General features: G+C 35.0%; 1 protein-coding gene across 4 annotated transcripts in view; it reads right to left on the bottom strand.

The window, feature by feature from the left end:
* DCC (DCC netrin 1 receptor) overlaps positions 1 to 19,482 on the bottom strand; it is a 1,206,315-nt gene that overhangs the window by 193,600 nt on the left and 993,233 nt on the right. For all 4 annotated transcript variants that reach the window (XM_017501124.2, XM_017501122.2, XM_017501121.2 and 1 more), the window contains exon 15: positions 9,219 to 9,413. In XM_017501124.2, the coding sequence (XP_017356613.1) occupies positions 9,219 to 9,413 (195 nt within the window). The remainder of the gene's footprint in view (positions 1 to 9,218; positions 9,414 to 19,482) is intronic.

Genomic DNA, 19,482 nt, shown 5'->3' on the forward strand with positions numbered 1-19,482 from the left:
AAGAAAGGATATTGGAGATTGAAGATCAGCTGAATGAAATGAAAAGAGAAGGCAGGACAAGAGAAAAAAGAGGGAAAAGAAATGAACAAGGCCTCCAAGAAATATGGGATTATGTGAAAAGACCTAATCTATGCTTGATCGGTGTACCTGGATATGACGTGGAGAATGAATCCAAGCTGGAAAACATGCTCCAGGATATTATCCCGGAGAACTTCCCAAGCCTAGAAAGGCAGTCCAATATTCAAATTCAAGAAATACAGAGAACTCCACAAAGATATTCCTCAAGAAGAGCAACCCCAAGGCACACAATTGTCAGGTTCACCAGGGTTTAAATGAAGGAAGAAATGCTAAGGGCAGCCAGAGAAAAAGGTCAGGTCACCCACAGAGGGAAGCCAATCAGACTCACAGTGGATCTTTTGGCAGAAATCCTACAAGCCAGAAGAGAGTAGGGGCCAATATTAAGCATCCTTAAAGAAAAGATCTTTCAACACAGAATCTCATATCCAGCTGAACTAAGCTTTGTAAGTGAAGGAGAAATAAAATCCTTTACAGACAAGCAATTACTAAGAGGTTTTGTCACCACCAGACCTGCGCTACAAGAACTCCTGAAAGGAACACTAAGCACAGAAAGGAACAAATACCAGTCACTGCAAAAGCAAACCAGTTGGTGAAGATCAAAAATGCAGTGAAGAAAATGAATCAACTAATGGGAAAGAAAACCAGCCAGTAACAAAATGGCAGGATCAAATTCATACATAACAATATGAACCTTGAATGTAAACTGCCTAAATGCCACAATCAAAAGACACAGACTGGCAAACAGGATAAAAAGTCAAGACCCATCAGTGTGCTGTATTCAGGAAACCCATCTCATATACAAAGACACAAATAGACTCAAAATAAAGGGATGGAAAACGATTTACCAAGAAAATGGAGACAAAAAAAAAAGCAGTGGTTGCAATCCTAATCTCTGATAAAATGGACTTCAAACCAACAAAGATCAAAGGAGACGAAGAAGGACACTACATAATGGTAAAAGGGTTAATCCAACAAGAAGAGCTAACTATCCTAAATATATATGCACCCAACACAGGAACACCCAGATATATAAAGCAAGTTCTTAACAACCTAAAACAACATTTAGACTCCTAAACAATAATAGTGGGAGACTTCAACACTCCACTGTCAATATTAGACAGACCAATGAGAAAGAAAATTAACAAGGACATCCAGGACTTGAATGAAGAGCTGGACCAAGCGGACCTAACAGAAATATACAGAATGCTCCACCCCAAATCCACAGAATCTACATTTCTCTCAGCACCACATTGCACTTACTCTAAAATTGACCACATCATGGGAAGCACATCAATCCTCAGCAAATGCAAAAGAACGGAAATCATAACAAACAGTCTATCAGACCACAGCGCAATCAGACTAGAACTCAGGATTAAGAAACACACTCAAACCCACACAACTACTTAGAAGCTGAATAACTTGCTTCTGAGTGTTGACTGGATAAACAATGAAATGAAGGCAGAAATAAAGACGTTCTTTGGAACCAATCAGAATGAAGACACAACTTACCAGAATCTCTGGGACACATTTAAAGCAGTGTCGAGAGAGAAATTTATAGCAATAAATGCCCACATGAAAAACAAGGACAGATCTAAAATGGACACCCTATCATCAAAATTGAAAGAGCTAGAGGAAGAAGATTTAAAAAAACTCAAAGTTAGCAGAAGACAAGAAATAACTAAGATCAGAGCAGAGCTGAAGGAGATAGGGACACAAAAAACCCTTCATAAAAATCAATAAATCCAGGAGCTGGTTTTTTGAAAAGACCAACAAAATAGACAGAACATTAGCCAGATTAATATAAAGGGAAATGGAGAAGGATCAAATAGATTCAATAAAAAATGATAAAGGGGATATCACCACTGATCCCATAAAAATACAAACTACCATCAGAGATTACTACAAATAGCCCTATGCACAGAAACCTGTAAACCAGGAAGAAATGGATAAATTCCTAGACAGTTGTACTCTACCAAGACTAAATAAGGAGGAAGTTGAAACCCTGAATGGATCAATAACAAGGGATGAAGTAAAGGCAGCAATCAATAGCCTACCAGCCAAAAAAAGTCCAGGCCGAGAGGGGTTCACAGCCAAATTCTAACAGACATACAAAGAGGAGCTGGTTCCATTCCTTCTGAAACTGTATCAAACAATACAAAAGGAGGGAATTCTCCCTAACTCATTTTATGAGACCAACATCATCCTGATACCAAAAACAGGCAGAGACTCAACTAAAAAAGAAAACTTCAGGCCAATATCCATGATGAACACTAACTCAAAAATCTTCAATAAAATACTGGCAAACAGATTGCAACAGCACATCAAGAAGCTTATCCATCACTATCAAGTAAGTTTCATCCCAGGGATGCAAGGCTGGTTCATCATATGCAAATACATAAATGTAATCTATCACATAAACGGAACCAAGACAAAAACCACATGATTACCTCAGAGGCAGAGAAGCCCTTCAACAAAATTCATTAGCCCTTCATGCTAAAAACTCTCAAGAAACTAGGTATCGACGGAATGTGTCTCAAAATAATAAAAGCTACATATGTCAAACCTACAGCCAATATCATAATGAATGAGCAAAAGATATAAGAATTCCCTTTGAAATCTGACACTAGACAAGGATGCCCTTTCTCACCACTCCTATTCAATATAGTATTGGAAGTTCTAGCCAGAGCAATCAGGCAAGAAAAAGGAATAAAGGGTATTCAATAAGGAAAGGAGGAAGTCAAACTGTCTCTATTTGCAGATGACTGATTGTATATCTAGAAGATCCCATCATCTCAGCCCAAAATCTTCTCAAACTGATAAGCAACTTCAGCAATGTCTCAGGATACAAAATCAATGTGCAAAAATCACAAGCATTCCTATATACCAATAGCAGACAGAGAGCCAATTCAACAGCGAACTACCATTCACAATTGCTACAAAGAGAATAAAATACCCAGGAATTCAACTAACAAAGGAGGTAAAGGACTTCTTCAAGGAGAACTACAAACCACTGCCCAATGAAATAAGAAAGGACACAAACAGATGGAAAAACATTCCATGCTCATGGTTAGGAAGAATTGATATCATGAAAATGGCCATATTGCCCAAAGTAATCTATAGATTCAATGCTATCCCCATCAAGCTACCAATGACCTTCTTTACAGAATTGGAAAAAATCACTTTAAGCTTCATTTGGAATCACAAGAGAGCCCACATAGCCAAGTAAATCCTAATCAAAAAGAACAAAGCCAGAGGCATCACACTGCCAGACTTCAAACTATACTACAAGGCTACAGTAATCAAAATACCATGGTACTGGTACCAAAACAGAGACACAGACCAATGGAACAGAACAGAGGCCCCAGAAGCAACACCACACATCTACAACCATCTGATCTTTGACAAACCTGACAAAAACAAGCAATGGAGAAAGACTCCATGATTAATAAATGGTGTTGGGACAACTGGCTAGCAATGTGCAGAAAGCAGAAACTGGACCCCTACCTGTCACCTTACACTAAAATTGACTCCTGATGGATTAAAGATTTAAACATAAAACCTAACACCATAAAAACACTAGGAGAAAACGTAGGCAAAACCATCCAGGACATAGGCATAGGCAAGGACTTCATGACTACATATCAAAAGCAATGAAAATAAAAGGCAAGATAGACAAATGGGATCTAATTAAAATTCAGAGCTTCTGTACAGCAAAAGAAACCATCATTAGAGCAAACTGACAATCAACAGAAGGGGAAAAAATTTTTTTGCAATCTACCTATCTGACAAAGGGCTAATATACAGAATCTACAAAGAACTAAAACAGATATACAAGAAAAAAAAAACAAACAACCCCATTCAAAAGTGGGCAAAGGACATGAACAGACACTTTGCAAAAGAAGCCATATATGAGGCCAACAAACATGAAAGAATGGTCATCATCACTGATCATTAGAGAAATGCAAATCAAAACCACATTGAGATACCATCTCACGCCAGTTAGAATGGCGATCATTAAAAAATCTGGAGACAAGAGATGCTGGAAAGGATGTGGAGAAACAGGAACACTTTTACACTGTTGGTGGGAGTGTAAATTAGTTCAGCCATTGTGGAAGACAGTGTGGTGATTTCTCTAGGATCTAGAAATAGAAATTCCATTTGACCCAGCAATCCCTTTACTGAGTGTATACCCAAAGAACTATAAATTGTTCTACTATAAAGATACATGCACACATATGTTCATTGCAGCCCTGTGTACAATAGAAAAGACGTGGAACCAACCCGAACGCCCATCAAAGATACACTGGACAAAGAAAATGTGGCACATATACATCGTGGAATACTACCCAGCCATAAAAAAACAATGAGTTTGTGTCCTTGGTAGGGACTTGTATGAATCTGGAAACCATCATTCTCAGCAAACTGTCACAAGAACAGAAAGCCAAACACCACATGTTCTCACTCATATGTGGGTGTTGAACAATGAGAACACATGGACTCAAGAAGAGGAGCATACACACTGGGGGCAGTTGGGGGCAAGCAGGGGAGAGACAGGGGTGTGGGGAGGATGGGGAGGGATATCATGGGGAGAAATGCCAGATATAATATGCACCTAAAGTAAAATAAAAATAAAAATAAAGAAAACAAACAAAAAAAGAAAACCAATAGTAACAAGATAACTAGGAAAATACCAAAATTTAAAAATTAAGTAACACCTTACTAAATAACTTAGGGAGAAAAATAAATCACAAGGAAAATTAGGAAATATTTTGAACTAAATGATAATAAAAATACAACATATCAAAATTTGTGGAATGCAAGTAAAATGATACCTAGAGGAATAATAGATTCATATAAAGTTCATATATTAATAAATTAGAAATAGACGTCCAGAACCAAAATAAATATGAGGAAGGAAGTAGCCAAGATAAGAGCAGAATCAAACAAATAAAATAGAGAATAGAAAAGTTAGTAATGTACATGTCTCTTTCTTCGACAAGGTCAACAAAATTAGTAAACCCCTGTCTGGACATCACAAATAAAAAGAAAAGAACCAGAAGAGACCAAATGTCCAAAATGAATAAGCAGTCAATAACCATAGATAACTGATAAAGAGAATACTATGAATAATTCTTTGCCAAAAAGAGACAAAATGAAATGAACAGATTTTATTACAAATTTAACTTACCAAAATCAATACAAGAATGCATGCAAATTGGACCTATATCTGTTTTAAAAAATTAAATCTATTATCAAAGACTTCCTATAAAAAAAAAACTCAGGTCCAGATAATTTCATTAGTGAAATCTATAAAATACTTAAGGAACAAATAAAATCCATTTTACAAAAACTTTTGTGTAATAGAAGGGGAGTAAATACTGTTCAGCTCGTTTTTTGAGCCAGTCTAACTGGAGTAAAAGAGAAATCCCATACAGACACCACATGAAAAGAAAATTGTAGGCAACCATAACATACTGAATATAGGCACAAAAAACTCCTTAATAAGCATTAGCAAATCAAATTAAACAACATAAGAATAATACATGTTTGGCCACACAGGATTTATACAGGAAATTCAAGGTTGGTTACCCTTCAAAAATCAATGTAATTAATCATATTATAAAAAAAGAAAAAAGTAATAAGGTCATTTCAAAAGATGGAAAGTTATCTAATAAAATTCAACAAATATTCATGATCAAAATTTCTAGAAAGCTAGAAGGAATATAATATTTCCTCAATCTCACAAAAGGCTTAAAGAACCCAGAGGTAATAACCAATTTCATGGTAAAGACTAAATTTTTTTCTCCTAAGATCAGAAACAAGGCAGATACCTGCTTTCAGCACTTTCATTCAACCTTTTATTGCAGATCCTAACCACTGAAATAAGTCAAAAGAAAGAAATGAAAGGGACAGAAATCAGAAACTAAATATAAAACTTTCTATTCACATAGATATGTTTGATTAAATAGAAAATTTTAATGGAAAATATAGGTAAATTTAACAGCTATTAGGATACAAAGTTAGCATTAAAATCTGTTGTATTCCCTACATTTATAAATATATCAATACATCTATATATACATTATATAATACATCTATAAATTGACTATAGTAAAAATTTATTTAAGATAGTTTTTAAAAACAGTTCAATTTAAAATAATTCAAGTATATGTATATATAATGTACATATATACAAATATTATATAATCTAAATATATATGTATGTGTGTATATATATCCAAATATATATGCATATGTATATATAAGTTTTATATTTGGATATTTCTAATATATGTATATTCCTACATATATGTATGTATTTAGGAATAAGTTTAACATAAACATTGAAGACCTTTACATTTGAAACAATAAAGTATTACTGAGATTAGAGAAAATATTATAAATTTATAACTTATTGAACAAATATTATACCTAAATAATGCTCTTTTAAAAATGCCAAAACGTACCCTTTTAATGTACACAGTGTACTGTATATAAATAGTACCTGAAAAAAGATGTAACGATAGATAAATTGATAAATAGATCAACTGGTAGGTAGACAGTGAATTTTTAAAAACGTGATTGGGTTTCAAATTAATTTTGCTAAGAAGTAGTAAACTCAGCTTGTGTGTCTGTATCATTTGTTTATCTCAAGTCAGGGCTCTTGAACTAAAATGAGTAAAATGTCAATAGATTAATTAGAAATATTTAATAGTACAAACATAGATTAATGAAGCTCTGTGCCTATAGTAGGCAAGTTGTTTGTTTGCTTTTAATCAGGCATTATTAGATATTACTCAAAATGTTCCTGTATTTCTAGTCCTGAAGCTGATCACAGTGTCTGGTGTCTAAACTGTGAATAAAATGCTGTTTAGAAGTCTTGCTCTCTCATGAAACAGATGAAGGGGTTTATTGGTAAATTATAAAACAAATAGGTTTTTTATAGTTTAATATACAACCATGATACTTGAAGTTATGACTGACCCTATGCTTAAATGAATTAAAATTACTTTAATTCACTTTTAGTGGTATAACTGTCATACAGTCCTTAAAACATAAAATTTCCTTTTCTTTATTATCTATATAGAATGACTAGACAACTCTGTCTTTCAAAAACTTTAAAAATTCACAAAATTATAAATGCTTTCTCAAAAAGTTACTATGAAAACTGATTTGTCAATTGTAATGATCAATAGAATAAATAAAACAGTGATTTATTTGCAGCGTAAACGTGGACTTGAATAAATTATTTATCTTTATAAAGATTAGAGCTTAGGGTACACCTCACACACACTTTGTCTAAATAGTGAAAACACATGTCGGAAAAATGACAGTTCATTTGCATAACCATGAGGATATTTAATGAACATGCTAATTATTGTGTTTCATATTTTATATTTAGACATGGAACTATGTAAAAAGAGTATCAACTGGTAGAACTTACATACCTATCTACGTGCATGTGTAATTACTCTTTCCAGGTAAACTGTAAAGTGCAAACTCCTAATTATTACTGAGACAGGCTTATATACATTCCTTTTTACCATTAATAATTTTCCTTGCTCTTTAGAATATATCTTACAGAGAATTTTTATTTTTCTTGTTAAGCATTTGGGGAGATTTGCCAGTATTAATCTCCCAAACTCCTAAACTTTACTAAAAATTGAAGACTTCTAAAAAGTTGTTTTGGTAACAATGAGAATCATTATCAAAAGGATAGGTTATAACAACGCAGTTTCTCTCCTGACTTCCTTCTGAGCTGGCACCACATTCTCATTGCCTGGGAGCCTATTCACTGCCACAGGCACCTCCCTCCCTCTGTCTGGGTGAGTGGCATCAAGATGAGCTGTTAGAGATGGTGAATGCTGAATAATGGATAAGTGAGAGTCCACTGACATAGGTTTGACAGCCATAAAATATGATTTTTGTGATTGCCTTTACATTCAAACTCAGGGAATGATGAAAAGAATATTATTTCTAAACGCCAAGCTAACTAAAATTGTGGAGATTTTCAGTAGGTGTTTCTCTTATTAGTGTTTGAAGCAATTATAGAGAGAATGGGTCAGTGCAATTTTCCTTTTTTACTGAGAAAATCTTTTCTTGCTACGGCATTTTAGCTATTCAAATTCAAATCAGGCTTCTCATCACGAATGTTCTGTTTGTGAGAGACCCTGCAAATAAGCAGCAGATCCCCCCGCCCCCTACACCCTGTCTGCCCAATCAAGCTGCATTTCCAGTGGGGTGATGTAATATGGTATTAAATCAACAGGTAGAATGGAATGAACTTGCATTTTGCTTTATGAAAATTGTTTAACTTACTGGCATCCTGATATATCATGTATATTTACTTTATTTCTCTGGGTTAATAATATAATCTCCTACAGCATTATGGGAAATCAGATCTAAAATGAATATGAACACTTTTACACATATTAGGCCTCTCTGAATGAACATGTTTTCAATGAATTCTGAACTATAAAAACTGAAGTATTGCATTTGGTAAAAAAATGAGATTGAGTTGAGTATACTAAGAGAAAGTAGATTGGTAGGGGCAGGTATAGATGCAGGAAGGAGTCTGTTCATTCTGACATATTGTCCTGACTGAAAGTTCCTTCTTTCATCTTGTTTTGCAGTCATAATGACAGAGGCTTTAACATTCATATTTGTGAATGTTAAGGAAGAAGAAGGCCCAATGAGTAGCTAATTCAAGTTTAAAGAAAAATTAACAGAACGTTTTCATAGTGAGAACAACAAGATGAAAAATGTGTTGACTTTTTTCAAAAATAGAAATTATTAGGATTGGAAGTTTCCATTGACCATTGGAAAAAGAAAAAATGGCCCAATGCACTTTTTGCATCCTATAACCTATAAGCAAGGGCACACACCAGAGCAAGCACCATTACCAATCTCTCTGGATCAAACACCTGAAATCCCAAATTCAAAGAAGAAATGTTTATGTGTGCCTGTGTGTGTATGTAGATAGAGAAGTTTTTTTTTGTTGTTGTTTTTTATTTTTCAGATTTAATATATGCTGTTAAATTGAAGCCGTAATCCCAGGGAATAGTCTTCCAAGAAAGAAAATGATTTAAAATAAATCATTAATTCCCCTTAATAGAATAAAAAAAATCACAGATACTCACCTAATCTCTCAATTGAATAATATCGCTGCTTGCTGTCCACGCGCACTGTCTCAGCATAAGGGCTCCCAACACCATAACCGATAATATAACCTCGGACCACAATGTTTGGGTTCAAGGGAGGCGTCCAACTCATGATGATGCAGTTAGTCTGGGGCCTCACATGAAGAGAGCTTGGTTGATCAGGAACTTGAGATTCTAGGATTCAAAAAGCAGCATCATCAGCACTGCATAATAGAAAATATAGCATGGCAGAACACCGTTTAAGCAAATCATATTTCATAGATTCTCAAATAATGCATCACCTGTTGCCCAAGTCACTCTTTATTTCAGCTTGTGATATATTTTCTATGTTTGATTTGATTTTCACAAAATTTCTTAAGCATACAAGAATACCAAATTCTTTCCATGGGCATAGTAGGTAGCATCAATGCATCTTTATTCAAATAGTTTCTTACTTAGGTTTTTTTTTTTCTTTCTACATATTTCTTCTTAGGTATCATTAATGAAGGGTGAAACCAAGGCAGATATAAGAATAATAGAATGGAAAATAAAATGTCAATGCTGTCTTATCCAATAATTATTTACTTTATCTAAAAACAAAAACAAATTAACCAGTCCTTTCTTAAGTAATTGCCTAGAGAAACAGTTAAGAGCCATGATCTGTCCAGCATGATTAGGATGGTACTTGATTCATGGTTTATTAAATCAGTGAAAAATATATTTATTATTAAAAGAAAGAAGACAGTGTCCTGGATTAAAGCCTCACAACCTTTGGACCTGTGCAAATTGGTTTAATGCCATGTTCTGTCATTTACCAACTCTGTGTCCTTGTGAAATTATTTCACTTCTCTGAGTTTCCCTTCTGATTAAGTTGGCATTCCAAATATTGATTGACTCAAAGTTTGAACTCTGCTCTAAGAAAGAGCTCAAACTTGTACTGTATACTCACTGTCTGTGAGATTTTGAGAAATTAATTATCCTCTCTAAGCTTCAGTTCCCTAACCTGTAAAATGAAGGTATGGTGTTTAGAAGACTTAATGAGATAATTCATACAATCATACTCATTATAAGTAGCAAACAAATTCTCAAATATTGTTAGCTATTAAAAAGAGAATGTGCATGCCACCTTGACACACGTTTTCTTTTAAATGGATTGTGTGTTGAAATTAATAAATTTTAATAATACATTGATGGTCTGATTTTTATGTTGTCATTCTTCCCTGTTTATTAGCTTAAAAGAATTTTTTTCTGGGTACTGATAATTATTCAATTAATAAATATTTATATAACACCCATTGTGTTTGAGGTGTGGGGCTAGGTACCTATAATGTTCAGGATACAGGAAGAACAAATATGGCAGACATAAAACCCACAGTATTGGATTTTATAGTCTAATGAGAAACAGAGGCAAGTAAAAATGCAGTTACAATAGATTATGATCAATATTTCCATTGACTAAATACAAGCACATGTAGCCTATTCTTTGAAAATCAGTAAAGTATTATGCAAAGATATGTAAGAAAGAATATGCCCATCCAAACTTCCATAAGTGCGAACACAGTTCTTGGCAATTAATGAGTACTTAAAAATATGAGTGATTTGAATTTTACTCAAACTATTCTACTCTTCCTTATTTATGTACCAGAAATTTCTGTGTCCATTGCTTCTGAAAATCTCTGAAAGTAATATCTGCCCAATTATGTAAGAAAATCTGATGACTAGAGGTAATATTACATTTTTCTCCTCAACATAATAGCAAAAGCTGGCACAATCCCATCCACCTTTACCCATATTCAGAATTTCCACTTCTAGCTTAAGTGATAGATGGAAGAATTTTCTTATTAAGGTTTTCAAAATAGGTACCATACCGATAGCTTTTCAATAGATTCTAAAGATACCATGTCAATAGAATTTTCTAGATACTTTTTCCCCCAAAGATGGCCCTTTGTGACCAAAAGAGAAAGCTATTATTTGTATGCCCTAAAAAAGGACTATGATATAATATGCAAAGACATCATAAAAAATTGTGTCTCAATCAATTTGGATTCAATGTGGATATAAACCTTAACAGAAATACAATGTGAAGTATTTCCTAATATAAACTCTAAGTAAAAGTAATAAAAGAGATGAAAAGCATGGATTCATACTTTTCAATCCTACTGCCACAGTCTCACCAGTGCCCTTGAAATGTAATGGACTCTTCAGTCAGTTCTGTTTAGCACATTTCAAGTTTTTGCAATAACCATTAAAACAACAAGATAATCTGCCTCATCTTACACCAAGAAAATAAACTAGGTCTTCCTCATTTATGACTTTTTAAGAGCAATATGAAGTCACAATGATTTGAATAATATTTAACATCTTTTAGAACAAAAGGAAAAACTATTAAAATGTTTTCAGAACAGTACTTATGTCTCCATATTTCTGCAAACCATAGAATAGTTCTCTTGCAAATTGGTTAAGTTAGTAACTATGGAATTTTATTCATTGGAGCTTTAAACATACCATTGTAATGAGGAGACCAACTGGCTCTTGAAGAGGAGGAGCTATTAGAACATAAGGCTCCCCTTCATCCTTCACTGCATGAAAATGTTTCAATCCTAAAGGCAAGCCTCAAAATAATGTTTAACATTAGAAAAAATGTTAGTACATAGAAGATATGTTGCCTCTTCATCTAAATATCAATTAGGTTTGTGTGTGTGCATGTGTATGTGTGTGTGTGTGACAGAATCTTGCTCCATCACCCAGGCTGGACTGCAGTGGTAAAATCACAGCTCACTGTAGCTTCTAACCCTCTGGCTCAAGCTAACCTCCCACTTCAGCCTCCCTAGTAGCTGGGACTACAGGCATGTGCCAGCAAATCCAGCTAATTTATTTATTATTTTATTTTTGTAGAGACAGAGATTTGCCATGTTGTCCAGACTCGTCTTAAACTCCTAGACTCAAGCAATCCACCGACCTCAGTCTCCTAAAGTGTTGGAATTATAGGTATGCATCTACATGACCAGGCTTAATGACTCTTTATTACCAAATTAAGCCCATAGGACCAAAAGGAGAGTTCCTATCAAGGTAGTATTAGATCTAAGCCATTCATAATATATGGCCTCATCATGATGACAACTATGCCAGGAGATTGTTCATAATGGAGGATAGCCAATTTATGCCCACTCACTTCTAAATCCAAAGGCAGAAATAACAATTTTCCTTTTAAGCTACCTGACTGAGTTTTCTATAACACACATAATCTTATGGATTAGGAAAGTGGTTACTATTGGAATGCACTATAAAACATCAATTTAGAAAATATGCTGTGGAAGATATATGAGTAATCCTTACTTGGAGTCAGAAACTGAAATTTGCTGCTCAGACATGAAACAGTTTACAAGTATCTCTGGGACATTGCTTGCAGAAATGAAGCATAGAGGAGTACTAGGGCAATTATTGAGTGAATTTGGAAACAAAGAGCACATTTTGCCTGAAATATTTAAATTAACGAGGTCTGATATGGTTTGGTTGTATCCCCACCCAAATATCATCTTGAGTTGTAGCTCTCACAATTCTCACCCATTGTGAGAGGGACCCATTGGGAGATAATTGAATCATGGGGGCTGGTCTTTCTCATGCTATTATTGTGATAATGAGTAAGTCTCACAAGATCTGATGGTTTTATAAAGTGGAATTTCCTTGCTCAAGTTCTCTTCTCTTGTCTGCTGCCATGTGAGATGTGCCTTTCACCTTCTGCCATGATTGTGAGGCCTCCCCAGCCATGTGGAACTGTGAGTCCATTAAACCTCTTTCTTTTATAACTTGCCCTGTCTTTATCAGCAGCATGAAAACTGACTAATACAAGGCACCAAATTATCACTAGAGTCTGAATGATCAAGATAACTAGGTTAATTGCCATTCTTGATTATTTTATTGAATTATGGATTCTCTCCTGGTACACTTTGGTTCTAATGAACATATGTTATTTTCTGCAACATGTATGTAGACATGATATTCTTTGTAACATATATGTAATATATGTAGATGTTATTCTTTGCAACAGATATGTAGACATATTATTTTTAACATGAATGTAGATGTGTTACACAGATTTCTACTAATGTGTAATGTTCACATGCAGTATACTAGTTCATGTATTATATTAATCCCTGTGACATTTCAACAACTATGCATCTCCTATATACTAGTCATAGTTCTAGGTACTGAAAACATAGTGTTGGGAAAGGAAAGACAAAAAATAAGTCCTAATAGTGAACAAATAAGACAATTGTGAGATCTTGATGAGTACTATGCTGATGGGATAACAACTGATCCATCAATGAAGTTCTCCCCATTTGAGTCTAAGGTGGATGATCTGAAAGAACTAGTCAAGCAAACATCAGAGAGTAGTAAGCTCTGTAGGGAGAGGGAACAACTATGGCAAGTTCTCTACTGCAGGGATGAGCTTGGTATTAAGAGAAACCAAAGAGAATCACCACACCTGCAACTCTTTTTATCTTTTTCATTCTCTGTCTTATCCTTGATTTTCCAGGTGTGGAGACCATAAAATTACTTTTGCATTTATCTGGGTGGCTCTTGTGAAGATGATATAAAGTGGATAGATTTAGAACATTTGTAATGTATAGTTAACAGAACTATAGAGTAGATGTGAGTGGTGCAGGAAAAGGGAGATTTAATCATAACCCATAGGTCTTTGACCTGGTAACTGTTGGTCAATGAACTGAAATGAGGCAAAACAGGTGAGTTTTCCTTGGGTCATGTTCAACATGAGATGCCGATTAGTCAAACCTGTGGCTCTCTCAAAAAGTAGTTGAATATGTAAGTCTGGGATTTTGGTGAAAGGTCACAGTTAGATATACACAGATGTAGAAGTCATCAGCATATAGATGGTGTTTAAAATAAATGTGTATGAATATAGATATAGCATGAACATGTGTATACAAAACTACATTTAAGATCATGTTACTGCTCTGCTCAAAACCCCCTATAGTGTTCCCAGGCCACATTGTGGGCCATGTTCTTTACAATGGTCTGAAGGCCATAAATGATCTATCTGTCTCTCCACTTACCTCTCTACCTTCTTCACCTGTGATTTTCCCTTCCTTCACCTCACTCCAGCCATCTACTCCACACTGTATACTTTTTTTTTTCCTCCTAGTGGACACCTAAAATTGTCTGTGCCACATCTTGGTGATGCAAGCAGTTGACACCACGTACGGTCTGCTATGGATGGCACTGCCAAGTTGTGTCAGGCAGTTGGAACTTTTGACAAATATTCACATATTTGTTCTGCATTTAGCATGCTGTATTTTATAGATTGTTTTGTTAGAGTTTTGTTCCAGTCCTTAATGGCCTATATTTCTTTACAGCAAGCTACATAAGGCAATTGATACACCCACACTCTGCCTTTCCAGGCAGGTCTGATACATACAAATGTGTTCATTTCTATAGGCAAGGCCTTTTCTCACCAAAGGACATCATTTCCCTTAGGCCACTCGCTGCTATAAACCTTAAATGTTATTTGTTTGCTTACTTATCATAGTGGACAACCACTTCTATTCACCATTGAACTCTTTGTATTCTTTTACCATCCTACTTCTAATATTTTCTCAATTCTCTTTTTTTTTTTTTGAGACAGGTTCTCTCTCTGTCACACAGGCTGGAGTGCAGTAGCACAGTCGTGGCTCACTTCAGCCTTGATCACTAGGACTCAAGCGATCTTCCTACCTCAGCTCCTGAGTAGCTGGGACCACAGGCCTGCACCAGCACACTTGGCTAATTTTTATAACAAAATTTTTGTGGAAATGGGGTCTCCCTGTGTTAACCAGGCTGGGAATATTCATTTTTAATAGATTTTAAAAACTTACATGCAGCAAAATTTACTTAGTGGTATATATAGCTTTATGGGTTTTGATAAATGGGTAAAATTTTGTATCCACCACTTCTGTCATGATACAGAACCATTCTGTCACCCCCAAAATTTCCATAGGCTACCCACTTATGGCCAAGCCCTCCCCCATCTCTCATTATTAATTTTAATAATGAATATTAAAATTTCATCTGGTGATGAAAAAAATCACTCTGCCAACACTATAGGGTATAAAGAGGCGGGGGAGCAAACAGGTGTCCAGAAAATAGCAAATTTGAGGCTACTTTCAGGTGACAAATGATGTGAGCCTGAAATAAAGTGTGGTGGTGGGTGTGAAGAAGGGAGGATGGATTCCAAATCTATTATGAAGGCATAAATTACAGATGTTGGATTGAATGGATATCGACAGGGAGTGAAATGGAGTTGAGGGTGATATGGAGGCTTTCGGATTGGATGACAAGTGGTTACTGGTACCAGACACAAAGTGAAGAATACAGTCAGTCTTAAGAGAAATGGTATTTGAAAGATCAGCTCAAAACCTCCAGTTGCATAAAAAGACTTGTGATTGAGTCATCTATCTTTGTTCCATTTAAAAATACCAGAAGAAAAATGATGACAAAATCCTATAGACGCCTGAGGCCTTTCTATTTTTGAATTATATAAGACGTGATGACTTCACCCTCCTTTGCCTTCAATTCCATCACCAGAATCAACCACTGTCAACTAGTTGGATGTAAGAGAAGAAAAACATTTTCTGTTCTACTAAAAGTACTGGCAATAGTTTCATACCATTTAGTAACTAATCTGCTGGTTGAGAGGCCAGCTTTATTTTTATATTTATTTCTGAAATATACCTAGATAGGTGCTGTTTCTAAGTTTTGTTATACTGATCTGTCAATTCCAATGCGAGACAAGTACTATGTTGATTTTAAATCAGGCTTTATGGTACATGTTAATGTTTATTATCTTTTTCCAAAATTTCTTGGGATTCTTTTACATTTATTCTTCTAAATAAATTTCTTTTTCCACCCCAGAAAGTCCTTACTCATTTAAAATTTACTCTGATTAGAACTGTCTGAAAGTAATCATTGATTTGGAAATAACTAATGTAGTAATAATCAGATTTTTAATCTAGGAACATATTTAACTTGTTCTTTATTCATGCCTTGTTTCATATTTTTTCATAAAATGTTATATGTTTTATGACATACATTTGTTTACATCTTGTTAAATTTAGTCCCATATTTTATAATACTATATTTTAGGCTGCTTTATAAATGCATTTCTTTTTCATGTTTAAACAAATTATTGCCACCATAAAGAAAAGCTATGTTTTTGAAACATACTACCTTATTAAATTCTCTTATTAGTTCTAATAGGTTTTTAGTGCAGTTTCTTGCAATTTTCAAATATGTAATAACACCATTTATAACAATAAGATTTCTTTCTTTTTGTAATAAAATGTTATGAATTTTTAACGTTTGTTTTTCTTGCCAAAACCACTATACCCTTGAATAACAGAAGTTGTAGAAATATTTTAAGCTTGTTTTGTCCTTAAAACAAATGTCTTTACTATTTTTCCCATTTAGCATGTTTGCTTTTATTCTTACAAAAACAATACAATTTTGAAAGCTTGCTTATATTCCTATAAAATATAAATTTTTAAAAACTACCTAATTCCACAAAATGCCCTCTTGCACATGTTGCTATAATTATATGATGCCCCATTAAATTATACCTTAATTAGATGATGGGCTTTTAAGACATACTGAATATACACCCTCCTTTTGTAAAAGAAATGAATACATCTATTCCCTAAATGTAGACAACAAGGCTTATCTTCATGAACAAGGAGAGGTTCCTAAGACCAGTTGTCTGAGTATTTCATATTACTGTCAGAAAGAACTGCAGTCACGGCCATGTGTGGTAACTCACGCCTGTAATCTCAGGACTTTGGGAGGCTGAGGCAGGCAGATCACCTGAGGTCAGGAGTTCAAGACAAGCCTGGCCAACATGGTGAAACTCCATCTGTATTAAAAATACAAAAATTAGCCAGTCGTGGTAGTGGGCACCTGTAATCCCAGAGACTGGGGAGGCTGAGACGGGGAAAGCTCTTGAACCCAAGAGGTGGAGGTTGCAGTGAGCCAAGATCGTGCCACTGCACTCCAGCCTGGGCAACAGAGCACGACTCTGTCTCAAAAATAAATAAACAACTGCATTCAAAGTCTGACATATACTTATTTATCAGAACCAGAAAGAACAACACACTGTTGAGCACTCTGTTGCCATCATCATAGTTAATTCTCATAAAAACCCACTGTGACGGATACTGTAGATATGCCCTCTTTACAGATGAGAAGACCCAGGGCATAGGAAAGTTATTTGCCCAAGAATATATGGTAAGTGAAGCTGGATCCAAACCTAGTCATTAAGATTCCAGAACCCACCTGATCCCTTACATGGCACTTAGAAAAAGCCAAGCAAGTCATAGAAGGGTCAGACATTCCATGAGCACATGAAAGTTTGCTATAACCAAGCAAAAGACTTGCAACTTCTTTGAATTTTATCTAAGTCAAAACAATCTGTGCCGTCCTTTGTACAGTGGAACTTTGAAATTCTGAACAACCACTTTCCCAGGAACTAAAACATGTATTATGCTGCTTTTAAAAAGCAGTTTTTGCTTTGCCTGTTATGCTTCTTATATGTAAGATGAAATCCACTTGAATGATAATAAGGGGCTGAGTTCAATTTCATGATGGAATAGCTGTGGTACCACTGGCCCATCAATTCCCCAAGCCTATCTGTCAATTAGCAACATAGAATATCATAAGTGGTCCCTATCAAAAGTCCAAGAAAAAAAATCTATTCTGTGACATACCACCTTCACTCCTCAGCACACACCAAATCCCATACTAACATCAAGTTAAATCACCAGAAGAACACATTCTTTTATTCACTGGTGTAAACTGCACTCCTTACTCCAATTCTTAAATGAAATGAATTTGTAGCAAATTTATCTATTAACAGAAATAAGGCTAATTACCTATTTCCCGAGGGTACGAAATTAGGGCCAGCTCCTAGGTTGACTTTTTTTTGCTGTCACCCTGTTGCATTTTCTTAAGTCTGCACTGCTGACTTTTGATAGCTAAGCTCCTGCACTTTAGGGCAGACATTCAATTTTAAATCACATCATTATGGATTGTGTATAGCAATTTTCACCTGTTCACTTCAAAATAAAAAGTAGCATAAACAGATTTCCAAGCTCAGTTTCTTGAAGGATACCTTGTTGAACTCTATCACAGATTCTCTCATGTTTTTATGCAGGACATTTACATGAAAGCCTTGGGGAATTCTAATGATCCTGTTTTTTTTTTTTTTTTTTTTTTTTAAGCTGAAATTTTGAGGCCCAAAATAAATATTTTAAAATTTCTCAGCTGTCAGTAATATCAATGTGCTTTCCAGGGAACCCTGAACAAACAATGTGGTTTGGTTTTATAATTACTTTAACAAAGCATCTAATTAAAAGGGCAATCCGTGAGGAATTGGGGTATTTCTCCAAGTTACTGTTATCTTCACACTGCTTAAGCCAAGTTGCAAAGGCAAGAGGAGCTACAGAAGTCGCAGGAGACAGGGTTTCTCTTTAATAATCTGCAACCAGCACTGTTTCTGTTTAGCTGACTTGCAGAGCTCAGAGTTATGCAATAATGAGTATGTCATTCTCCTGGGGATCACCAGAAGGCTCTGAAGCAGGGGGGTAAGTTATATAGCACAATGCATCCAGAGAGGCCTAATGCTGCAGTTACCTTCCAATGCAGATATCTTCAGCTGCAGCAAAGAATGTCTCTCAATTCATGTGTTTTTTAAAATGATTGCTTTTTCTCCATATCCTTAATTTTAGGAAGATCAAAGTAATTCTATATGGGAATTTCTGACTTCAGAGTGTTAGGACTCAAAATTTAGGACTGAAAGCTTTCCATCATTAGCCAAAAAACTTTTGGTGGGAGTTGTTTTTTATCTTATTTTATGATTTAAACATTTACACAAATACATTAAAATGAGATGAATATTCAAGAAAATCTGTTTTAAAATAGAACAAACTAGCAGGCTGAGTTTTCTTTTGTAGCTACTGGTGACCATTATTGAGCTTGTTCATTCCTTGGAATATTAATTTCTATCAAGGGTTACACTCTTTAATATTTAAATGGTGCAATCAAAGAAGAAAACTAGAAGGAAAGAAAGGGAACCAAAATCACTTTTCGGAAGTATCACAGTTGAAAGTGACCCATAGAGATTAATAAATTGAGAAGGCCTTCGGTACTATCGGTTTGATACAGCAAGTGAAACATACATGTCCATTTACACAGTTAAATGTGTGAAATGGCTTTTAGT

This window comes from Cebus imitator, unplaced genomic scaffold, assembly GCF_001604975.1.
Source record: "Cebus imitator isolate Cc_AM_T3 unplaced genomic scaffold, Cebus_imitator-1.0 Scaffold278, whole genome shotgun sequence".
NCBI classification, from domain to species: domain Eukaryota; kingdom Metazoa; phylum Chordata; class Mammalia; order Primates; family Cebidae; genus Cebus; species Cebus imitator.